This window comes from Lampetra planeri, chromosome 9 (assembly GCF_965212315.1).
Source record: "Lampetra planeri chromosome 9, kcLamPlan1.2.h2, whole genome shotgun sequence".
Taxonomy (NCBI): Eukaryota; Metazoa; Chordata; class Hyperoartia; order Petromyzontiformes; family Petromyzontidae; genus Lampetra; species Lampetra planeri.
The window spans coordinates 5605026-5631241 of record NC_136115.1 but is presented as its reverse complement, the minus strand read 5'-3'; the positions used below and the strand labels follow the sequence as shown (position 1 = coordinate 5631241).

Here is a 26216-nt window from a genome sequence, read left to right as displayed (position 1 = left end):
TGACTATTAAACTCGTTTGTTCAAAAGATATTGGTACAATTATATACCTGCATTTCTTGACAGTGTTGATCTTCATTTATTAAAAAAAAAAAGAATAAAATACCTATAATAAAGAAAAAAAATTCCCTTATTTTGCAATATGTAATATTTGAATGTTGCTTTTTAACACCGAAGCAGTATGTGTTTATGCCGGTGACAGTAACAATGCTAAGAATAAGCGATGTTCTGTTGCTCAATGCTTGTCACGGCTGTTGCTTCAGAGGTATTAACGAGTGCTGTATTTTACTTCATTTTCTATAACACCTCTTTCTGCCAATCACGCCTATCTAAATTGGTTTCAATAGACTTTCAATTATAGGAGCAACTTGGCAACACCAAATGTATACATTTAAAGAGCAAAATACCTATCTTTTCTGGCAATTTATATTCCATTTGGTTTGTAATCGCATCAGTGTAATTGTGCAGGTGGAGTTGTCAATGTTAGCGTGAAAACAACTAGTTTGCAAGTACAGTAATGACATGAACACAACGTCAATGAAATATGGCATCATACATCAAATAATTGGGTGAGTTTCCAGAACAAGGAGAACACATTTTGTTTTGTGTGGCCATTAATGGATATTAGTTGTTGAGGGCATTAATGGAACACATTGTTTTTTTACCATGCAGCATAACACTTTAAAAGTATTGATTTATATGTGTATGTAGCCTGCAGCAACAAAAAACACCGCGTCCTGTGCAACTCGGTCAGTGTCCCTACTGAGAGCGATTCTTTGTGATGGCTATTCATTGAAATGTTGGCGAAAAAAATTCCCCAAGGCTATAATTAGCGGTCACGAAGTTATGTTAATTATATATTATAAATGACATGCCTTGCAAGGGTAATACACATGTAACATGAATATGTAACTGACATAGAATGATTAAATAACTCGCATTCAAAAAAATCCAGAATACTACAGCACCCTTTTGTAGGGAATTACATCTGCTTACATTCATCTATATGTCGTGTGATTACTCAGCCATATGTCCTGTGTTATGTGTGCAATAAAGCATTGCCACGAGCTGACCAGCTGGATACATTGACACATAGAGTCGCATTGGGATAATAGCATATCAGGATGTTGGCAATGCTTTTCACTCTTTGTCTGATACTTCATGTTTCAAAAAACTAGACTTACATATTTTTGGTTCTTTCGGTAAAGTCACGTAGAAGGGAAATAATAAAATAATATAAATATAAAACAATACAAATTCTCACGACGTTTCGACTGCAACACAAGCAATCATCATCAGGTGTGAAATCCACAGCAAGAACATTTTCTTGATGATGATTGCTTGTGTTGCAGTCGAAACGTCGTGAGAATTTTTATTGTTTCATATTTATATTATTTTATTATTTCCCTTCTACATGACTTTACCGAAAGAACCAAGAATATGAATCCCTGCAGTCACGAAAGCTTTAAATCAAAATTTAGACTTACATCATCACAGACCTTGCGAATTCGTTGTAGTCAACCTTAGCAAGTATCACATGCAATTAATATGGCTTCTTATCACGTGTTGGAAACCTGACATAGATGCTGATTGCAGTGTAATATCAAGGGGCAGCTAGCAGGCCAAGAACTTGCCAGCTATAACTCTATTTCCAATGGTCAATAACTATCGACTACGTCTTTCTGTTGCCATCTTGTGAGCGTAACTACACGTGTTTTATCTACTGCAAGGGACATTAATCCTGCTGTACTGTCTATTTTCTTGTGGCTATAAAAAAAAATCCAAAGGCTCTCCTCTCGGATGTTAAAGCCAACTTGTTCATTCTCAAATAAAAAAAAAGACAGCTGATCATACAAGCACTCTGTCACTCTTCTGAGATAACATTGTGCAGGTGGATTGCTTTAATGGCCAATTAAGCCAGCTCAATATACACACATGGCAAGCTCAGGATTGAATGTGGTTGAGAGTGAGATTATGTGAATTTCCCCGGCTTACTTAGAAGAGACAGACAGGTTCCCTCTTGGCTGTATTTAAAGTTGTTGTGTCAACACCGGATCTCAGTACGAAGAACATCTGGGAGAGAACGTTTCTTACTGAAGCTAAAACAAGAACAATGTTTATTATTTATTTCATGAAGGTTACATTTCTATTGAACTGTTAAAAATAATTCATGGATGTTGATATTTATATCCAGGAGATAATAGTTTCACTATTTAAAATATGAAAGATTTTGTAAATTAATTCAAATATATTTGAAACGTCATAGTAACAGAAAAAATGTCACTGATCATTCCTCAATGATCGTACATGTGTGCTTCTTCCTTATTTCGCACCGCTGAAGTAGACTCAGAGCAACAAATACAATTTCACATCCAGGTGGCCAAGCCAGACAATCGCGTCAGGAGCAGCGGAGTGTGTCATCGCTGTGATGTCTCCTTCGTATTCGTGGATCGGGCATTGCGTCGTTATACGTTGTACTGTCTGTTCTGAATGACCACAGTCGCACACTCGAAAGTTTTGAATTTTCCATTTGTGCATCAGGTATCCAGATCTGCCATGGTGTGTGTGTGTTGGGTCTTTCATTGAGCACACACGTGAGCTAAATAATATTAGTGCAATTTAATGTTTTTTTTCTGATATGCCTACGATTGCTGCAACTTTCTTTTTTACAATTGCTTCGTTGTGTATGAACTTTGATCACGCATTGTTTCTTCTACTCCCTGTTATATTCACAGCGACAGCAGAGAGCGCGACAGCAGAGAGCACAGCAGCAAACACGACCTCGCGCATTTTTGTTCACAGCAAGCTCAAACGGACGACGTGTGCTGAAAATACACGGGCGAAGTCACGTGTCACATTTTTTAAATGTCCCTTTTCCCAGAATGATGAATTTATTACGTTTGCTATGTATGTGGTAAGTGGCAAACCGGATATAATTGCTACAATTGTAAAACGCCAGCGGGGATGGCTACGTACGGTGCAAAAGAAGTTCAACATACATCTAAAAAAACGAGCATTAACAACTCAATTCAAAGTGGGTGAAGCATTCCCGTTTGAGGGGCAGTCACATTTTTTCTTGTTCTTCCTCCGCACCTCCGATTAGCACGGTTGGCTACGTGCGGTGCGAAAGAAGTTCAACACACACACACACTGATGCCCTATGGCGCCCTTTCTTGAAAACATTATCTACTTGCATTGTGGGTTTGCTTTGCCTATATTTCAGAGGGAACTCGATCCCAGTGTTTTATATATAATTTGTGCACGCTCTATAACCATCCAGGCACTTGACGAATACATATAATCTTAGTACCTCAACATAATTGCCACAATCGTGCTGAGAATGTGACATTTCTGACACAAAGTCAAAGGCCCTACCTCTGGTGGAGGCTATGACTAGTACTATAGCCTGACGTAGTACTTCACTAATTAATGTAATGTTTTACTGAAAATTGTTGGAGTACGCCTGCCATCCAGTACTTTGGAGGCTTTGTAGTAGGAAGATCACACAGACGCTGTTAAACTTCCAAACCCACTGGGCTGTGAGCTATCCAGGAGATTAACCTGTTTGTCCAAACGTTTGCTCATTTTCATTATCAGCCATAATTAATCCACTCTTGAACGATGGTCTTCCCTGGCCGTCAATTTCACTCACAGTCCTGCGATGCCAAAGAGACGATGTTATCACTCGAAATCCACGGTGGGCTACCCAGCCCTTGTTATCTGCTGAAATACGTGGGGGGGGGTTTTTCCAACACACAAAAAGCTCATTTCAATAATATTCTGGAGGCTCAATGAGATGTTCTTGAAAAGAATGCATCACATTTTTTTAAATTATTTATTCTATTTTATAAACCACCAACCCAAACGGGTTTTTTTTTATCTTCATTCATTTTCGAGGTACTGCACATGGGGGTTAAATACCAGAATCCGACACAGAAAAAAAACACGTCTGAAACTTCTAGACATTACTACTTACTGCCGAGCAATGCAATCACTTAAGCCTGCAGGCTTAACGCTGCCTTCTATGATGCCAGGGCTAAGCACCAGGTGTTTTTACTTGCACGCTTGTCAAGTTGACCGTAGCTCAGTCTAGGGTTATAATCTATAAAGGCAGCTCTTAACCAAATCACAATGGCTGCACCTGAAAACATCGTGCTTAAAAAGAGCCTAAACAGTGGCCAATAAATTACTTTACAGATGCACAACAATTGCGTGGGCTAACAATTTTTTGTTAGTTTTGCAGCGCAACTCAAACCGTCCCGAGACCTGGTCACGTGCACCGCAACCCGCATCTCAGTCGAACGCGTGTTTCAACGCACGACCCCTTTTTCATTTTGGTCCCCCGTGAAAACGCCCTACTGTGTCGTTGCCCACACGCTGCTGGCCTGGGTTACGGGGGACGGACGCTGCCCCTTCGGGCCGTGCTTGTCCCCGGTGGCGCCGTGCGGGGGAATGCGGTTCGCCGTAGCGCCCATGCTCTGCTTGGCCCGGAAAGCGGCCACGTCCTTAGCGAACTCCTCCGTCCAGTTCTCCGTGATCTGCAGTGGCCAGACACCCACAGCAAGTGACAGGATTCGATGTGAAGCGAGTCACGTCGAGAGATAAATCCGGCGCGCTCGTTGGTTTCAATGTCTCCCTCGCCAGCGGTCAGCTGCCTACTTATCACTCCTCTATTGCTGTGACCATTGGTAACTGTTCCCATGAACCTCCGCCCATGTTGAGGACTCGGTCTAGCATACTCACTGTTTCATCTCATCCATGCTCTGTTCAACCACCACACTGCAGGTCAAAGCGCACTCTCTCTCTCGCCTTCTTTGCAGAACTTAGGAATTCCCTACTATCCTCTTTTTTCCCCCAGGTTATTAAAATCTTTCTCTATTCGAGAAACATATTCAGTATTATCTACTGTGCCTTCAATAGTGCTGTTTGTTGCCGTCTGCTTGTCATTATTGGACTTGGGGTCTGTGTTCAGCAGCAGTTATTTATTTGGAAACAAGGTAAGAGTCGTCAGAGGTGGTCAGTCACACTCTGAGATGCAACCAGACCATCTGAAGCTTTTTGTCAGTTTTAATGTTCTATTTAAAACCATTAATTCTGCTCTCAATTGAGCACCCGATGATTAATTTCAAACATCTACTCGGTACATATACCTACTTTGAGTGGATGTGCAAATACTTAATGTTTTGGCTCATTCAGCTTGTTGAAAGCACTGTCAACAATTTAAGTATGCGTCCAGGACACATGACTGTCTTCATACTATAATGTATGACCAAAATCAAAGTGTGGCTCATTGTGGTGAAAAAAAGCCAAGCTTTTGACTCACGTCAATGACAATACGTATTTCTTAAGAAATGTTGTGATATCACATTTATTTTTTCCTGCACGCTAACTACATAACTTACATCGGAGCTGTATTAATACCGCAATGTTGTCTAGCAGGTAGCAGGTGGTGACAGAAACTCTGAGCGATGTCAACGGGCAGTGTGTACACTTTCGTTTTCATTGCCACTCGTGTGGATAATTTGCGACTAAACACAATCAAAAGGAACGATCTACGTGAAATCTCTCGTACTGCGCCGTGGTCTTCTTTTACAGAGCGCAAGTTTGTGCTTCACCTGATTGCTTTCAACAGTGCCCTTGTTCTTCAGAATTTCTCCCGTGTGGAAGAATTCCGGAAGAGGCATCTGGAAACCAGCCTTTCCCTTCAGCCAGTACGTCAACTGATTGCCTTTCCCCTAACACACAGGACACAGGCAGAGCGAACAATCGATACAAAGTGCACGGACACCATGGGAGGCTGTGAGAGGTGATTGATGAATCACATAGGACTCCAAGGTTCACTGGCTGGGTTGAAAGTCTAATCGTGAAAAGTCTGTTGCTTGGATCGCATGGTCACCCTCATCATGATATCGTTGGAAGGTGGTATATTGTAGAATGTTCCTTATTTCTGTGCATATTAAAGGTCTTGCTATAAACAAGATATCAATTCAGCCCTCAAAGGGAGTTCAGGTGAGCTCCTCTAAGGGGTAATTTGGTCTACTCTTCCAAGCAGGTCAGACGTCTTGGAAGAGTATCCACACTGTACCCCACCACACGTGACCAGCTGATCAACTAACTGTGGTTTACCCCTTTATACTGCTGGGTGGGCGAAATATAAGAAACTTGCAACATTGTTTTTGAAAGTCTGAAATGCAATTCCAGTGTTTAACAATTAAACCATATCAGTCCCGGCTATATACTACGCAATAATCCGGTGTGTGTCCTCTTCTTGGCTCTTTCAGTAAAGTCACGTAGAAGGGAAATAATAAAATCATAAAAATAAAACATAATAAAATAAAAATTATCACGACGTTTCGGCCACAACACAAGCAGCCGTCCTCAGGTGAAGAAACAGAGCTGTCGGAAAGACAGCGTCCCAATGAACACCGTCAAGCTTGGCAGCGTATATTTAAGCTGGGTCGGGGGGAGGAGAGCGCCTTGACAAAGGAGTTTACATATCAACAGCGGAATTAAGCATATTGATGGAAAATGCAGATAATAAACTTGCATCATTTTCCATCAAAATGCTTAATTCCGCTGTTGATATGTAAACTCCTTTGTCAAGGCGCTCTCCTCCCCCCGACCCAGCTTAAATATACGCTACCAAGCTTGGCGGTGTTCATTTGGACGCTGTCTTTCCGACAGCTCTGTTTCCGACAGCTTTGTTTCCTCACCTGAGGACGGCTGCTTGTGTTGTGGCCGAAATGTCGTGAGAATTTGTATTTTATTATGTAACATTTTTATTATTTTATTATTTCCCTTCTATGTGACTTTACCGAAAGAACCAAAAAGATGAATCCCTGCAGTCACAAAAGCTTTAAATCGAAATTTTCCTGTGTGTCCTTTTACTGGTGTCAATTAAAAATGATTATTATACTTACCACCCCTTGCATACTGCATAATTGTGCAACCCGAGCACATTTTGTTCATAATTGAAGGTGACATTTGTTCGTGCACTGCTTCTTTGACCTTTTAGATGATAGTGGCCCGTGGCAAATGTCATGTCCACCGAGAAATGCAATTGCACAGGGAACAGCACAGCCACACTCTCCAAGTGACCTCAGGTGCCTCAAGGGGAAGACAGGTAATCACATGCAAAAGCAATTGTTGCATTGCTTGGTAAATCTAATTGAAGCAGTAGTATGTGTTAATTAAGAAATTGTATCATTATTTATTTTGTATCATCTCCTAGTTGTTTTCTTCTTATCCTGTATTTTGCATATGCCCTATCTTGCTGTTCCTGTAATTAGCGTTGTCCTCACTCTGGCTATAGTGCAACGTGCATTACATCAGCCTGTGGTCACTTCCTCACATAAAAACGATATCAGACATCTCTGAAATCTCTGGTATATTTATTAGAATGAACTAAATCTTGTTTACATTTCCACCATTTTGACTTCTTCATGTCCATTCCGCCCGATTGTGATTTATTTATCCCAAAAACCTTTATTGGTAAGACAATTGTTTTGTAAGTTGGCATTTCAGTGACACCGCATTATTATTATGACTCATTATTTTAAGAGCCAATTCCCATTGCTCATCATCAAATTTTAATGCCACCTATGTGCCAGTCTCATGGCCAGATGTAGTTAAATTTTCCCTTTAAAAAAAAATATCCGTTACTGAACGCTTGCAGGAGCAAATAACTACGGACGTACCTTTAAATTAATTGTTCCTCTCTCCACCAGAAAATAGCCCCCGATCTGCTTCAGCAGATTTGTCGTGGCTTCTGAGACATGAATGTGCAGCGCTGTCAAAACCAAGGGAGAAACCAAGTCAGCTGTTCGTTGGTGCATCATGATAGTACAGGATTCCCTCGTTTTTCACAAACTTGCTGTCTTGGATTTTGGATATTCAAAATCGCATCTGGAACTCTACACATATGTATGTTTAACTTCTTTCGCACTGTATGTAGCCAACCATGCTAATTGTAGGTGCGAAAGAAGTTCACCGAGAGATACATTAAATGATTAAATCAATTGATGAGAGATAATGTGATGAGATAAAGTGATGAGATAGAGTGATGAGAGAAAATGTGATGTGAGAAAGTTATGAGATCATTTTCATGTATTTAATAGCTTATTTACGTATTTATTTAAGGTAATTAATTAAAACGACTGGGTTTCGTTGGGCAATATTATTATCCACGAAATTTGATATTCACAAGCATCTCCGAAATGCAACCCTCGCGAATAACGAGGGAATACTGTGCTATTAAAGTAATCTATGCCTAGAGTTTTATGGATGGCTGCTAGCTGGGCTTCTCTCCACAACAATAACTAACTATTTTATTGTGAGTTGCTGCTGGCTGTTGCCACCAAAGCTAGCTGGTAACTAACTAAACTATATTTTGCGTGTAACAAAAAAACATTTAATTGAAATGTTGAAATAATTTCAGAAGATATATAATAGATAGCGACATTGAAGAGGTGTTGGTAACGAATACAGGAAACTGACCACGGTTCATTTACAATCGCTCTAACTTTCAAATGTGTGCTCCTATTAATGTAATTATCCTGCCAGAATATTCTCTATATACTAGAGAATCTTTAAAAACTCACAATAGATATTATCTTGCAATTTGGTTGTGTAAAAAAGCTGATTACTTTGAGTGCTCCGAGTACAGGATTGTGAAAAGAGCATTGAAAGTTACAGCTGTTCGTTATTTTCCATTGCAGAGCAGCGGATTCTCGACGAGTTGTTAGGAGGTAAAGGTGCAGCCCTGCAATTGCTTGCTCACGCAATTGCTAGCAGAAGTGACCTCAACTTGGAGGAGGCAGCTCTAGTGATCCTCTTCTGGGCAATCAGCCTACTCTTCCACACCGGCAAGATGTCTTTTAAGAGATGGGAGTACCGATAATTTACCCTACCATACGTGCCCTGCATCATTGTTATGCCTTCACTTAAAATTATTGGCCTGTAGCCAGCCACATTGCAGCATTTAACCTCTTCAATCCGAGCGTATACTTTAAAATACTATTTACAAACACAAGCAATGATTACATGAAGTGTTTTAAATAATTATAATAATACTTCAAATGTACAGTACTTGATAATACTTTACTTCAAGCTTTCGTGACTGCAGGAATTCATATTATTGGGTCTTTCAGTAAAGTCACGTAGATAGGTTCAAAGAAAATAACAAAAAATAATAAGTAAAAACTACGACATTTCGATGGCAACACAAGCAATCATCATCAGGAGTGTTGCGATCGAAACGTCGTAGTTTTTTGTTATTTTTTTGTTATTTTTTTGTTATGTTCTTTGAACCTATCTACGTGACTTTACCGAAAGACCCAAGAATATACTTGATAATACGTGTATGATCCAGTCTAAATTCATACATGATATGTTAAGTCCAATGCAATATACTGTATCTTCTCGAACCTTCATACTTTTGCCACTAGTTAGAGTACATCAGTAACGACGAATTATACACTAACCTAAAGGTCTCACTCCCAATTCATCGTTTGGGTATCCCGCAAGCTTAACAGCACTTCAGGTTCACATTGCATGGGGTTTTCGACCACTGCACGGTTAACTCAGCAATTGGACAGTGCCTCCTGCTGGAAGCACTTGCATGGTTACGGCTGTTCTTCAAGCGTGACACCGAAGCCGATGATGTGCACATGTGCACAGCTGCCGTGGCATCGTTACAGCTGGCACTCGAAGAATAGTATTTATCACATTGCATTGTTCGCAAATGGCTTATTGGTGTCCCCACAGTCAAATTAAATCACTTTGCTCTTCATATGCAAGATGGTGCATGCTTCTCTCGCCTGGCTGTTTCGCATATGTATGTATGTTGAACTTCTTTTGCACCGTACGTAGCCAACCATGCTCATCGGATGTGCGAACCGTGCTGATCGGAGTTGCGATTACATGCGATTCACAAATGAAGACTGGCTCAATAATTGTGGAGACACAAAAGAGAGTTAAGGTTTATATATGCTAAGAAAAGGGCTGCCCTGCCCTGATAAAGCACCTCAGTGTTTGATAACAGGAAAGCCCCATAGCCTGAATGACCAAAATGTGTGTCTTTATTTAAGTGCTCAGTTATTATTTTTGCATCCAAAATGCATTATGATGGCACTAACTCAATTTCAAATCAGTTTAATCGGATATTTTGTATACGATCTGTTCAGTGCTAACAACTGCATGACGCACACCTCAGCTCATTTTAGTATTATTACAATTAAATCTGGGACAAATAGTCGATAATTAACTAAATCATATAAACAGGACCCTGCGGGGTGGGCTGGTAGGAATAATACTAATACCGGTACAGGGATATCGACCGGGTATAGAGGAGTTAAAAAGAAAATGATTTGTGCATGGGGGGTGAGCGATGACGTCCACACCCCCCTCCCCACTGACTCGCGCGCCCACAGAGCGATGACGTCCACACCCCCCTCCCCACTGACTCGCGCGCCCACAGAGCAAGGATTGCAACAGGCGATGTAATTGGCTGCGCCGGATGCGACGGCCATGTTGTTTAGTTCATTTAGTTCACGGATCGCAGGGGGAGCGGGCGGCCATCTTGTCGGACAGACGGACAGTCGGACGGACGGACGGACGGACACATTAATCTATTGGTGGTCTGGTCCACTTCGTTCCTACCAGTATAATTGGCCACCCTGACGTCTTACCTGCCGAAGGTAGAAATCCCCGACAAGCCACATCCAACCTCAAGCGGCTGATTATGCCAATGTCATCGTCCAGCCCATGGCCATCACCTCCCATCCAGGGGCACACGTGAACACAGAGCTGAGACTACTCCCCCCCACCCCACTAGTTTCTGTTATCCGATTAGTCATACTCTTAGTTCTTTCGGTAAAGTCACGCAGGTAAAAAAATGAAATTAAAATTAATAATAAAAACAAAACGTCGTGATTTCTATTGTTTTATTTTTATTTATTTTTATTTCATTTTTTTACCTACGTGACTTTACCAAAAGAACTAAGAGTATGAATCCTTGCAGTCACGAAAGCTTCAAATCTAGAATCCGATTAGTCGTTTGATGTATGTTAAATTTCTTTCGCATCGTACGTCACCAACAACAAAACTAAACGCAAAAAGCAGTTAGAAAGAAACTCGCTTTCAATCTAGATTTGAGAGCGCATAGCTTTGAGTGTCTTCCTAATATGAATGGCAACAATGAAAGTAAATGGTGACTTCAACAATTAATCAGATATCCCAGCTAATTACAGTGAACCACTTTCCGCTTGCAACGTAGGCGACGCGGTGAGCTCCCCGTCCGTCTATCGCCGCGTGAAGGGGGTCGGAGTGGGGGGGTTGGGTGCTCACGGAAGCCGGTGCTCTCCATGCGTGAGGCCACGTTGACGGTGTCACCGAAGAGGCAGTACCTGGGCATGGTGTTCCCCACCACTCCTGCCACCACCGGTCCTGGTGGGGGGTGGGGGGTATCACAGCACGAAGCTCCCGTGTCTCGCAAACCCACCGTGGTATCGCTTTCTGCGTCGATCAAGCATGTGCGTGTACGTGCTGTAACTATTATTTCCTTGGCATTCTCAGTTATATTTGAAAAAATGCAAATTCTGAAATATAGTGAAATGTGGAAGGGCTTCCACGAGACGGAGCTCAAGAGAGGCCCCCTTGAGAAGCTATTTGAGGGTATACAACGAGACATCTTGGAAGAGGTGGAAGTACCAAAGCTGTAATCTTGATTTGAAGCTTTCGTGACTGCAGGAATCCATACTCTTTGGTTCTTTCGGTAAAGTCACGTTGGTAGAAAAATAAAATACATTATTTTTTGTTTTATTTTATTTTAAAATAAAATACATTATTTTGTTTTATTTTATTTTAAAATAAAATATATAATTTTTTGTTTTATTTTAAAATAAAATACATAATTTTTTGTTTTATTTTAAAATAAAATACGTTATTTTTTTTTCTACCAACACTTTGCCCCACATTATGCGCAATTTCAACTGTCTCGTACCCGTTTATACTGCTGGGTACACAGAGGCTGGGAGAATTGAAGAGACCTTTCGACGGAACTCGCGTTCACTTTAAAAAAAATTGCCAATGATTGGAATCGATCGCCGTTACCGCTGTTGATGCCAATGCGGAGCTTCAGCTGTTCTTGTGGCAGGTGGCGGATGCGAAAGTTCATGATGGAGCTCAAAAAGTGCAGGGACATCGTCGCGATCTCCTCCACGTGCCGTACGCCATTGCGCACGGGCAGGCCGCTCGCCACCATGTACGCGTCCCCGATGGTCTCCACCTGCGGTGGCACGGCGCGCACTGGAACCGGCGACGTTTAAAGGGATGATTCATTCATAGGCACCCACCTCCACCCCAACTGCTGTATGAATGCCTCCCCGCACTTGACCAGCAGTGGAGAGTTGTCTAGTACGTCACCATAGATTCGAAGCTTTCGTGACTGCAGGAATTACTCTTTGGTTCTCTGGGTAAAGTCACGTAGAAATAAATGTAATTAAATAATAATAGAATGCGACGTTTCGATTGCAACACAAGCAAGTATGTTGTGTGTCTCTCTCTGTCTCTGTGTGAGTCTCTCTCTCTGCTTGTGTGTCTGTCTGTATGTCTCCGTGTCTATGTTTTGTCTCTCAAATTTAGCAATCTTTGGAAGAACGTAATCAACCAGGTGGGGTGTTGACTGTTGTGTTGGCCGACTCTCTGTGTTGTATTGCATTATATTTCCAAGTTTACTATGTTTGTTTTCTCATTCATTTGTACCTGATGATGGTTGCTTGTGTTGCAATCGAAACGTCGTATTCTATAATTTTATGTCTTTCTACGTAACTTTACCGAAATAACCAAAGAGTACTTCACCATGTTGACCAGTGTGTTTGGTGACGATATCACTCATCACTGATATTAACTGCGGATGGGAATCAAACTCGGGTTGCAGGCTTTCTAGAGCAGTGCACTAATCTCTGTTCCACTGTTCCACTCTGGAACATGATTTTGTCAATTCATTCCTGCTACCACAGGAGCTTTTTTTCCGTCACTCAATGGAGATGGAAGGAAATAAGTAATATTTTTTAAAACTTTTTTTAATCACTCTTTTATGAAATGTAGTAGTAATGGCAGAACTCCACGACTCCAGGAAGTGGCCCCGAAGCTTGCCATAACGTAAGGGGCCGTGGCAAATTACAGCCAACGTCAGTTGACTGTGGACCCAAGCCAAAACATAACATAGAAAAAATAACGTTTAAAATATATTTGTTATGATAGAATATAGTATTGTCATCAGTATGACATAAGTATACCAAGTTTGCAGTCGATACCACATTGGGAAGTGGGTTAAAATTGAGTTACAAGATTTGAGGATACCCTCTGTTGCAATAGTGTGTTCTGTTCATGTCGTGGGCTAGTAGCGCAGTTGTTTACAAACTTGTGCTAAGAACCCGGTGGCAGAGTTGAATTCCTGGCCAACGCTGACACTTCGTGGCGAGTGATATGAGAAGCGGTCCGGGGTCTCCCCTAAGTTTACTCGGTTAAAATGAGTAACCCGGTGTAGTGTGTAAATGTAGTGGCGGTACGCGCTGACAAGGGGGCGGCGTGTGTGTGAGCGCGCCGGGTGTGGCTACATCGAGTGTGGTGGTGTTGACGCGCGCCGACAGTGATGGATCACGGGGCGGCGCGGGGTGCGTGGTTGTGCGCGCTGACACAATGTGGGAAATAGGATCGTGGGCAGCGCGCAGTGATTGGTCAACTGGGGTGGGTGCTCTCAGCGACGTCCGCATGGAGGACTATAAAGGGGGACGCGCGGGAGCACTCGGGAAGAATAACCAGTTGAAGATCGAAGACGGAGTTGAAGAGGTAGGGCCCTGAGACCCCTAGTCCCGCTGTCCTTGTAAGGGCCGGGACCCTGTGCGGCTCAGAGGCGAGACTATGGGACCCGTGGTCTGACGTCCATGTGGGACGAGGCTGTGGGACCCAGAGTCGAGACTGACACCCCAGCCGGGTGGGTTCCGAGAAGCTACGGGGCGTAAGAGCCCGTGTGGGTGTAGCCAGGGGAACCCCGTGGGTTAGGCTGCAGTTAGCCACCCGTGTAATATAAGTTGGTGTTAATAAAGAGTGTGCTACCCGTAAAGTCGTCTCCCGCCAAGTTACTACATTACATAAACATTAGCACTGGGGAGATGAGGGTGGATGGGGATGGTGCTGGCCACGGCACACCCTCGAGTGCCATCTCAACCTTGACAGTTCCTCTTCAGCAGCACGTGCTTTTCACAGTCTGCATCGCTTATATGGGATATCTTTGTGTGTGTGTGTGTCTGTTATAATGATTCCCGGACAATGAAGGAGACCTTGTAGACATCGTATTCCTTGATGATGTCATCGAGGAGGTTGTAGAGGTCGTTGAGCAAGTTGATGACCTCCAGTGGGGTGCTGATGGCGCTCATGGCCGTGAAGCCCACGATGTCGCAGAAGAATATGGTGACGAGCTCGTACTGCTCGGGCTGCACGGTCTTGCCGGCCTTCAGCTGATCTACGACAATCCTGAACCAAAGATGCACGCATCCCATACGTGAGTGTACACCGAGACAAGGGACCAAATTCACGTGGCTATGTTGCCTGTCATCCTGCCACTGCTGGGCAGACAGATGGCATTTTTTTTGGTAGATAATTGGAACATTGCTGCTCTTTACATTTTTTTGCGTGGCTTATTTCGCACCCATTCTCATTCTACTCATGCCAACATCGCAAGCATGGCCCTAAGCAAACGTGCCTACAGGAATTGTCATGTCCAGCCACTCTCGGGGGTTTGAATGTTCCGGGCTCGTGGTCCCAATGACCTTGTAAACATGGCGTGGCATGGGTGCCTTACCCAGGCAGCAGGCTGGACAGCAGGCGGTCCGTCTTCTTCTTCTCACTCTCTAGCTGCGCCGTGCGGTCATCCACGACTTCCTCCAGGTGGTTGGCGTACTTCTCCAGCTTGGACACCATGTTGTCCAGAATGTTCCTGTGTTTGACGCACCGCGTTGTCAAAAAATGAATATTAAAAAAAGTGCATCAGGTCATGGCATCTAATTACAAAAATACTTTCACAACTCCCCTTTTAATTAAACCGCCGTGCCGCGTAATTTCCTTGTGCACACTTAATTTTACCACGACTATTTAATAACTGTTAAGATTTAATTTAAAATAAATCAGATATTCCATCTTCATAATGGTTTAGTTTTTTTCCACTTTCAACATTTCTAACATGACACATTACTTTTCTGTGCGCTATTAATTGGGTGTGTGTGCTGATTTAGTACATTTTATATGGAACTGACATATCACTGTAATCTGGCCAGGATATCGTGAGAAATGGGTTGTGCATCTGAAATGTTAATCCGAGTTAAATACAAATTAATTTGAGAAAGTAATATTCCTATAACCAAACCCCAGCAGATTTTGAAAGCTAAGGGAGGATTTGAGCCAGGATAGTGCTTAGATGGGTGATCACCCTGCACACACAATTGTTACAGAATGTGGGGCTGTCGGCAGCAGAGCGTCGTGCAGGAAATTCCACTGTTTTACTGCACTTCGAATCTCCCTCATCTACGCTCCCTGCCTTCTCCAATAGCTCGGTAAAGTATGCACAGTAACCCCCACGATCCGCACTTCTTTAACACCGTACGTTGCCAACCGTGCTAATCGGAGGTGCGGGGGAAGGACAACAAACTTCACACAAAAATCAGTTCTAAAGAAATTCGTTTTCAATTTAGATTTCAAAGTGCATAGCTCAAGTGGCTTCCTAACGTCAGGCTGAAGAGCGTTCCAGATAGCCACAGAAGCGCATCTGAAAGCGCGCGATGGCAGGGACCGTCTTTGTTCGACGGCTAGCCAGAAGCCGCTGCTGTGAGAATGACTGAGAGTTCGCGTGATGAATTACGCTCCTTGACGAGATCAGCAAGGCACTGCGGTTCATTTTGTGGCGAGCACGTTCGTGTGCGATGAGTGCGGCGTTATAATGTAATCCGTTCGGCAACTGGAAGCCAATGCGAGTAGCGTTGGCAGCAAGAGCAAAAGGGCCGCTGGGGTCGTTCCGCTGGAACGGTGCCGGCACGGACGCACCCTTCAGGGCTCGCCAGGCGCAGCATGCGCGACACGGACGAGAAGTCGGGCCGGCGGTCCGCAGACTCGTCCCAGCACTGCCGGATGAGAGCCTGGATGCGCGGCTCGCAGCGCTCCGTGAGCAGAGGCCGCAGCGGTGGCACGGCGATGCCGTCCCTCACCTGGTCGATGATGTCTGGAGAAGGCACGTGGTTAGCACGTGGCGCGGTGGGCCACTCGCGCGGGGTGGACGGCGAAGCGCGGGCACGTTCATGCCTTTTGTAAAGTCACGCGAGGTCACGCATGCCCTCCGGCACGGGGTTTGTGTCGTGCGTAGGGTCAACACTGCGAGATGTCGATGTTCTGGTTCCGATACATCGATGTTGATCCCTTCCGATAGCATTTGGGACATTAATGTTTGGCTTTTCATGTCCCACCCCTGATGCCGAGCGTGGTTGTAGCATGGTCATGAATCCCATGAAATTACCTAATTTATTCTACCCAACCATGTTTAGGACTACATATTCTTTGGGTTTTTCGGTAAAGTCACGTAGATAGGTTCAAAGAAAATAACCAAAAAAATACACAAAAATAGACGTTTTAATCACAACACAAGCGATGACGATCGCTAGTTTTTTGTGATTTCTATTTATTTTCTTTGAACCTATCTACGTGACTTTTACCGAAAGACCCAAAGAATATGAATTTCTGCAGTCACGAAAGCTTTAAGTCAAGATTTACATGTTTAGGACTGTTTTATCTCATCGGTACCGTATTAAACCACCGCACAGCAGGTAAAAGCACGCCTCTGCTTCTTTACTCAGACTCCATGACTTTGGAATTCTCTCCCATTATCTTTTTTTCTCCCTTGCAGGTCCTTACAACCTTGCTCAATTCAAGAAATGCAAGACCTGTTTTTATACCTTCAACAGTGATGTTTGATGCTGATCGCTTGGCCTTTGGGCCTGCGTTCAGCAACCGTGTTTAAAAGAACAGGGAAACAGAGGTAGCATTCGGTAACGGATCAAGCATCATACTGTCAAGTAGATGTGTCAAACGAAAAAAAACGTAGCTGGATGGAATTTTAGAGCATCATTCAAATCAAGGGATTTTCACCGGTGGGATCCACAATAACTGTGTACTGAGCCCCCCCGCCAATGCTCGGACTAGGACCAGAAGAGAATGAAGAGATGCACACCGCATTCATTCGCCGCGTCCCTCCGTAATTCGCCGTCAACGGTGGTGTGACCGCACCGCCAACGTCACTTCGTCGAGCACCTTTGGGCTCCAGATGAATGCCGACGTAGGGCCCCTCGTCCTCGTGGTAGATCACCTCGCGCATGAGTATGGCGAAGCTGAACACGTCCCCCTTGGGGGTGCCGTTCACCGGCAAGTCCTCCATCCGGAGGAGCTCGGGCGCTGTCCAGTACAGCTCTTTGTGAGGCACAACGGCAAGCGGAGGTGGGGGGTTACTCGTACACGGGGGTGTGCGGAGAGAGAAAAACAAAGAGAAAGATCCCCCCCCCCCCCCGTGTAACCTGTAACAGACTGTTAGCCGAGCACGCGAGGGGGTGGGTGGTCAACACCACGCCCAGTCGCCTTTGTCTCCCTCGTGGCGATGTTTACACACCGCACAAGGTACTCATTTGAGACTGTGTCCGACCTTGGAGAGGTCCATGACTGGTTCACCGAGTTCGTAGTGCAGCGCGCCAATCGTTACACTACCGCTCCACGCGCGCGCACGCACACACAAACCATGCTGCAAGCAGTGGGCATGTAGCGTTGCATCAAATCACTGCGTGAAGTTGATTGTTCGTTTTGACACATGCATAGAATAATGTGTGAGAATCGATTGTTTAACGTGTATGCAAATTGTGCGATAGTGAAATGATAATATCACCGTTTGGCACAAGGCGCGAACAAAACTTCAGGGATGAAACTTAAAAACAGGAGAAACAATGCAAACGTGATGCCAAAGCGAGACAAGAATGTATTATTTAATCGAATCACAAACCGTGGTTGTCAAAAATCATTGGAAAGCTGGGAGGTTAAATCATTATATGTCTAGTTAGCAATAACACATATTGCATGTCTATGCTGAACCACAGTCATAATGATCATCATTATCGTCGCCATGTGTTATTTTATATTGTGCTAATACACGCAGTCATCTCTGAAAGTATACATGAAGCAGTTTGTATATTAGCATAAACATGGACCAACAGAAACAACAATCATGTACAACACAGCGGCTGGGAAACAGTGATCAGCAATCGGGTTGACTATGAAAGCAATTTTTTTTTATTGTTGTTGCGTACGTTTTTAAGATAGGTGTGAAGTGTAGTCTCACTGCGATTGCAATTATCTGTATATGGCTTCAGGAGCTAACAGCGCTGTACTGTTGTGCCACGTAAAAATAACGTAAATTTAGTAATAGGTTTTTAACCTTTCAACTGGTACAAAAACTGACACCTTTATGCAAGGGATCATGTTTGCAATAACCACAACACAAGCAGTCAAAATGCAAACAAAAAGAAACAACTCTGATAATGATAATGATATGCGTTTTGGCGTCATCTGGTCCAACACCATGTGAGACTAGGCTCTAAGAAAAGCTGTCTCGGGTGTGGACCAATCAACTTCAAGGACAGTGCATGTCATTATCATTATCAGAGTTGTTTCTTTTTGTTTGCATTGTGACTGCTTGTGTTGTGGTTGTTGCAAACATGATCCCTTGTATAAAGGTGTCAGTTTTTGTACCAGTTGAAAGGGTAAAAACCTATTACTATATTTTTCCACTGGTAAAGGAGATGTCTCATAACGTAAATTTACTTCATCAGCCTATGGGGCTTTCCAATCCAATTTAGTATTTATATCACACTACATTATTTATTTAAACAAACAAACTCCACTGTAAACCTTCAGGGTGCCATCAGCAAAGTCAGCCTTACAAACACTGCTGGTTTGCCAGATGTTATTTGCAAGTGCACTTCATCTAAACCACGAGGCCCTAGTCAATGCAAACATACTCATGTATAAAAACTCGTTATACAATGGTGTGAAAGCAATAACGATGAATCATAATTTAAAGTTATTTATCAATCTACTATTGGATAAAGGCATCCCAATGCCTTTCAGTCAAGACGGTTGTTTAACCATACTTTAAGATATTGGCAAGTGAGTTTTATGAAGAAAGAGCCCAAGCACTTATTTAGTTACCATTTAACCACTTGCGTTATCCATGACCAGGAATCAAATTTAGTTGGCCGGGTATATAGTGCATTGCGCTGAACCCTGTCACTGGGAAATTGTGAGTAACTAAATAAACAAGTAGTTTGCTGTTCCATGCCTGCAACCTAAACATAACATATTTCCAATTCATCAGCATTATAGTCTTTCCAGACATTATCTTGAAAGCACCCCTAACATGTCGGTACCATGAACTCGAGGTAGACCAAGTCAACTTTGTCACTGGAGACGTGATTAACGACAGGGCCATCCCCACACGCGATTGCATGTGAGCCCCCTCGGGCGCTATGAACTTGGCGGTATGCTGTGTGACAATTCATGAGACTACACCACACACCTGGCTGAAATGGAAGATCCCCCACCTTCTTGCTTATTGATGTCCAGGGTCTTCCCCTTCTTCCCGTAGCGGAATTCCCAGATGCCGAAGCCGGTGAGCTTGATCTGCAGGCGGCTGTCCAGCAGGCAGGTGGACGGCTTGAGGTTCCCGTGGGATTTTATGGGACTCTTGTGCAGGAATATCATGCCCTGAGAACACGTTAACAGGTATGCTTCCCACATCAAACGAAATACAATATCGGTAGACTCCACAAGACATCGTGATTATGTATCGAAAGATTTCTTCATAGGACTCGTGAGAAATTAAAGTAAAATGTCAAGATTTTCATTGCTATGCTGATTATTGCTTTAGAAATTATCAGTGTCCCTTATTGTGTCTGTAAAAAAATGGTGAACTTTAAAACATTTTGATAACAGAATATTACGTGCCATTAATAAGTGTAAAGACTTACACTCATTATTATTATTCTGCTGTTGGTAACAAAACAATCCAGGGCAATCACACCTCTGTGTGATTAAATAATAAAAAAGTGACCTTCAAAATAAAATGTTGCAAAATAAAATAATAAAAAAATAAACCTCATGCATTGTTGGTAATAATTTATCAAATAATTATATCATGGGCTTCATGACCATTGGAAACGTAATGCCTACTTAGAGTTATGTTGGCAGAAACTACTTTTTGGCCAATACAGTATGCCAAAAAATGCCAACCCACCAAAAATCGTAAGAATTAAAGTACCAATTTCATTTCCTCCAATTTATTTGCTCAAAAGCCATTCCTGCAACATGTGTATTAAGCCCGAAGTGTTTACTGATGAAATATGAATCATAAACTATTTTATTCTCAGCTTGCCTTGTCTGCATTTCCTGACAGGTCCACTTGCACCGCTGCGATGTAATAGAAACAACAACCGACATCGGCCACAATCCACTCTGCCTCAGGTCAGCATTCGCTGGAGCTGGGTCGTAATTTGGCTGAGGAGTTGGAAGCGTTAATTCTGACACCTCTGCTGGAGAAAAATGAGCTGAAAGAGTAGAAATATATTTCACAAATTTTGCAAAACTTGCAATACTAAATTATTTTTTTTATTTTATCGAGTAAGGCCCACTGATCTATATAGCTATATTTCAGAAGTGATCTGGCCACAAATGATAGCTCAACGAAGTGGCTTATCATGTGGAAATGTATTGCAGCAAAATTATCTAAATGTAGAGGGGAAAACCGGAGTACCTGGAGAAAAATATACACAACCACAGGGAGAGAGAACGTTCAAACTCTCAAATATAGAGGCGTCAGGGTCCGGATCGAACCCACAACGTCCTACATACCAGGTGAGGTAATTAACATCTCGCCACTGCACTTCCGATTAGCATGGTTGACTACGTACGGTGCAAAAGAAGTTCAACATACATACGTATCTGTAGATAACTGGCATGTAATGTGGCCATGTTACTTAGGAGGCGTAGCAACGTTTGCCCCGCCCCTCCTGAAATGCTGTCTCTTACGGTTGTTCCAATGTTGTTGATAATTAAAGAGTTGTGCTGTTACGACGTCGTCCTAAGTGTGATAACCTTTGACTATACAAGTGGGCGAGGTTTGTGGAATAATGAAATAGACTGCAGATCTGGCGTGGAGCAACAGCCCTGTTCCTACGTCACTACTCGACGGAATTCAGCGTGAGCAGTCGGGTTCATTGACGATTCAGCACTCACTGGAGTCGTCACTGCCTCATTGGTGATCTCCTTTCAATCGCTAAGACTACCATGTTTACTATTCCCATGAGTTTCGATTTAAAGCTTTCGTGACTGCAGGGATTCATCTTCTTGGTTCTTTCGGTAAAGTCACGTAGAAGGGAAGTAATAAAATAATAAAAACAAAACATAATAAAATAAATCTCCTCAGGACGGCTGCTTGCGTTGTGGCCGAAACGTCGTGAGAATTATTTTATTATGTTTTTTTTTATTATTGTATTATTTCATTACTTCCCTTCTACGTGACTTTACCGAAAGAACCAAGAAGATATTCCCATGAGCTTCACTCATCCATTTCTCCACCCGTGTTGATCCATTTTACAAAACCTACCGTTTTAAGTTGACATTTCCACGTCAGTTCACAACATTCACTTGTAAATACATTCACAAGTATCGCACATAGCCATTCGAAATTGTGACGTGAAGTTCAGAGCTCGCTGGATGCTTACATTGACGATATCGTGTGCAAACGACGTCTTGAACATCCAGTCCAGCTCAAAGTCAGAAGTCTTCAACACATCCTGAACGTGAAAGAAAAAATATATGATGCAAGTATAATGACAGATAATTAGATAATTGTAAAAGTGTGTACTGAACTTATATCTTAACTGGGCTCTGTATTCACCGACCCGCATTGACCAGAAGTATGGTCAAACAAGTTCCTTGAACTTCAGCCAGAAGTGGATTGACGAAGTCGAAAATATGAATTTCAAAAGTCGATGCTCAAAGTTCAATATGTTATGAAGATTGAGCTGACAATGTGGGAACAGAGGCCTTGTCTCCACCTCGTAAGTGCTAGGTTTGTAGGCTTGCATCCAAAAATGCGCCATGACGTTTTAGATATGCAGTGCTTGACCCTGTGTGTTTTCTATAGTATCCAGCGGCAGATGCAGCTCATGAAGAACAGGTGAATGTTTGTTACACATCGCTGTAAATTACCTCCATTGACAACACCTGGCTTGAGAAATATGACCACAGTCATCAACACTGTTTATGCCAATGACACTCGAATAAATTCGCGCTATAATTCCCTTCCAAAAGCAATTTATGCTCGCCACATCCTTGTGAAGTGTATAATTTCACGGGAAATTATGCTCGGCTAATTTACTTTCGTGGGGAAAGCAGTGGCTTAGTGGTTTGCGCACTCTCCTATAGATGCAGCAACCCCAGTTGTATCCTGCACCACAGCTAAAATAAGTGGGGAGTGATATAAGAATGGGTCCTGGGTTCTTCCTTCACTAAAATGCCCTGATCAATGTGGTGATGTACGTTCAAACGATAACATGACTCAGACAGCATAGGGAGGCCTTCTTCCATAAGTGTATTGACAGAGGGCTGTAATATTAATAATTTATTTTATAATATATAACTGAGATTTCTCAGTAATATATACAACGGCCAGTGCTGGTGCCAGACACGTGTAGTTTTTATTACATTCTGCACAATACAAAACACTATTTTAGGATGTTATATTGATTCTTGTTATCATTGTGCGCATTTGTGTAAAACTTTGAGAGATGCCAGAAACAGTATTACTCTCCCAAAATGTAAAGGAACATTTTTCATTACGAACGTAATAACATTATGCAATAATGAAAACAAGAAATAACCGCATGTAAGGTGCGTACAGACTATGGGCATGACTTTGTGCTAAATAAAGAATGACAAATAGTAATAGTTGACCTTCAAGCTCCCTTTGCGACAGTACTGCGTCACGATGCACACGTTGGGCAACTCCACGCAGACACCGAAGAAGATCACCAAGTTCTCGTGCAGCATTTCTCGCATCTATAGCGAAAGAGCGGTCGGTCATGGAAAACATCTCCCGATCAACTCGTGTTTGTTTATTTTTGGCAATAACAAAATAATGAAATATCCCACATCGCAGTGGTTAGCGCACTGCGCTATGAACCCGGCGACCTGATTTCGATTCCTGGCGGCGGCTATAATTAGAGGCGGGTGATATCTGATATAGGCCTCGGTTTTTCTCTTCACCAACCTGCACCGACTAGTGCGGTGAAGTATGATCAGGCAACTCCAATCACCAAATGGGATGCAGAAGCCTTCATGCGACAGTTGAAAGGGCTGGACATTTTTACAACGAGTTCAAATTAATTTGTCACTAACAGCATTTACTGGAGTAATTTATGTCATAAAGAGTCAAGTAAGGGCTCATACTGGCGAGAAGGAACCGGAGACCTCTGGTATTGATAAGTATTGTGACCTATCAACTTTTGACCCAGATACAAAAAAATCCTGACCAAAACAAAATAGCGATTTAAAGCTTTCGTGACTGCAGGAATTAATATTCTTGGTTCTTTCGGTAAAGTCACGTAGAAGGGAAATAATAAAATAATAAAACAATAAAATACAATACCATACAGTATTTATTATTTCCCTTCTACGTGACTTTACCGAAAGAACCAAGAATACAAAGCAAAATAGATCGTCAAAAATAACTAAATAAAAATAGATTGTTATTATACCACCACTAGAAGGAGGGCAGCATGAATGTTTACTGCTTCCATATCCAATATAGGCTGATCCCCCATAGTGGGGGGTGAAGCAAAGCAAGGCGTATGATCACTCATGTGGCGCAGTCTCATTAAATACTGTATGGTATTGTAGTTTAGAAAAATACATAAATATATTATCAACCCCTGTGGAGTTTGGACGGGTACCAGCTTGCATGCTAAAATAGGCAACCATTGCAGGGCAGTGATGTCTGTTGGTGTTCCTGATTATGTGATATACTTGCCAAATTGCGAATGTTAGGATCAGTCCATGGCTCGAACTTTGACCCGAGAGGAATAATGATCGTTTGTATGGGTCGTCGTGCATGGGGAGGATACAATCTGCAGCTCCTTCAGCATGGACTTGCTCTTGAGGTCGGGTGGGTGAGTTCTCTCAAGGAACTTCAGGGCCACCTGGTTCCCCTGCGCACCACACATTCTCCTCCAGTTAGGACACAACTCATGGCCGGGTTTTTTTCGGTGTGCAATGTTTATTTCCATATTGTTGCAAAATCTGAATTTTCACTGAATATAAATCAACGTTAACAGTGACCCGCACAAGTCTGATAACAAGCTTGTAAAAATAAAATCGGGACCACAAATTACAACAAATAATCATATCTTAAAATTGTGGGGGGGGGGGGATACGGACTTCTAACATTACTCTTAGCAGTGCTCAAGTTCAAGTTCATTTATTAGGTATAGCCCTGTGAGCCATTCGGCTCTTGAATCGGGTGCAACCACAACAAACAAAAAACAAAAACATGAACAAGAAAACATCTTAAAGTGACTAAGTGCAAACAGAAAATCCAAGAAAAGACAGCAAAATATTGCAGAAAAAGCACCGTACACTAACACTAATGATATAGAACATAGAAAAATAGACAACACTAACAAGACATTTAAAAGAACAACAACATCGATTCTTAAATTAAATCATGACCACAAATTGTGACAATCCATTACATTTCTGTTGGCAGTGCCATTACGGTTGACGTAGGAGTCCACGTATGCTTGGCCTATTGCGGTGTGATATATGTTTACTGGCCTGGTAGATGCCGATGGGAATCTCCACCCTGTCCGTGCCGTGAACATCGTGGTGAACGTTGCTCTGGTTTCCAGAGACCTGCTTGCCGGAAGACCTGTAGCTCCCGTTGACCAGGGGAACCTGCAAAGACTCCGATTCCACGATGTCTTGCTGAACAGCGAGCGTTTGTGGTCACCGAAAGGAAGAGCACAGTGAGTTTGCTTAAAACGGGTAGAATACATTGTTGCTGATCAGCAACCACGTAAGTGAATTTCATGGGTTAAAGCAATCGTTCATATTGAAATTAACGAGTGCAAGCTGCTATGAAAATGCCGATTCCTAAATCACCCAGAAAGCGCCAGATCATGCCAGATCTCAAGATTTAAGCTGGGATTAAGCCTGGAAAGTACATTTAGATGTAGTGTGCATCCCTTTTTTGTCAATCCACCGTTGGATTAAATCCCCCATGCATTTCAGTCATTGGGTTGTTTGACCATACTTTACCATACCAATCAGTGGGGATTGGTAATAGTGGGAAGGGGCCTGGGCGAGAGACAGATTAAGATATCACTCGCCACTGATGTGACCAGAGATCAAGCGCAAATTTGAGGATTCACAGCGCAATGCGTGAACCACTACATCGCCACTCCACCCGAATTTGTACGGTGGCGTTCAATACAATCCTGGCATGTCTCTGACACGAACAAGCTGCTGTGGTGGTTATCTCAACCTTGCTTGTGCTGACCAAAGTGATGTCTTCGAAGTTGATCTTCCACCAGGTGGTGTCCATGCTCTCCTGGAGGCTGCGGCTCTGCACCACCAGGTAGGTCAGGAAGGCCACGGTGCCGATGACGATCAGAGACAGGATGCTGCCGACAAGCACCAGCGCCAGGTCTGGCTCGCCCGACAGGAAAGCAGAGGGCGCACAATCACGTGACAGCGCTAGTAAGCAGCCCGTCTGCACTTTAAACACAGGAAAGGATGCTTCACTCGACGCTGAATCACTTAGGAGAAAATGCTGAATGCTCTGTGGTTTGTGTACTGTTAGAAGCAGGTATTTGTCTGAATTTTGTTGGGTGCCCCCGTGATTAGCGCACAAATGTGGAAAATCAATGGTTGTTCTATGGGTATATTAATTGTCGTCACAATACTGTGGAATTTCTGCCAATGGTTCAGGCTTGTAATGCAAAAATGAGCGCCACCCCGTGCTTATTTGAGCAGGAAACCACTTTGGCGTTTTTTTAAAAACTCCTCTGTCATTC

General features: G+C 42.9%; 1 protein-coding gene across 1 annotated transcript in view; it reads right to left on the bottom strand.

Annotated features, from left to right (window-relative positions):
- Window positions 1-4352: 4352 nt before the first annotated feature.
- The window catches only part of LOC144720762 (guanylate cyclase 2G-like), a 29622-nt gene continuing 7758 nt past the window's right edge, over window positions 4353-26216 (bottom strand). Inside the window, exons 8-22 of the mRNA XM_078597787.1 lie at window positions 25700-25912; window positions 24976-25125; window positions 24267-24350; window positions 23098-23202; window positions 21864-21935; window positions 19686-19848; window positions 17353-17508; window positions 16098-16270; window positions 14861-15003; window positions 14340-14532; window positions 12109-12283; window positions 11344-11442; window positions 7695-7786; window positions 5613-5732; window positions 4353-4535 (exon numbers count right to left, since the gene is read on the bottom strand). Coding sequence (XP_078453913.1) covers window positions 4353-4535; window positions 5613-5732; window positions 7695-7786; window positions 11344-11442; window positions 12109-12283; window positions 14340-14532; window positions 14861-15003; window positions 16098-16270; window positions 17353-17508; window positions 19686-19848; window positions 21864-21935; window positions 23098-23202; window positions 24267-24350; window positions 24976-25125; window positions 25700-25912 — 2121 coding nt within the window. The remainder of the gene's footprint in view (window positions 4536-5612; window positions 5733-7694; window positions 7787-11343; window positions 11443-12108; window positions 12284-14339; window positions 14533-14860; window positions 15004-16097; window positions 16271-17352; window positions 17509-19685; window positions 19849-21863; window positions 21936-23097; window positions 23203-24266; window positions 24351-24975; window positions 25126-25699; window positions 25913-26216) is intronic.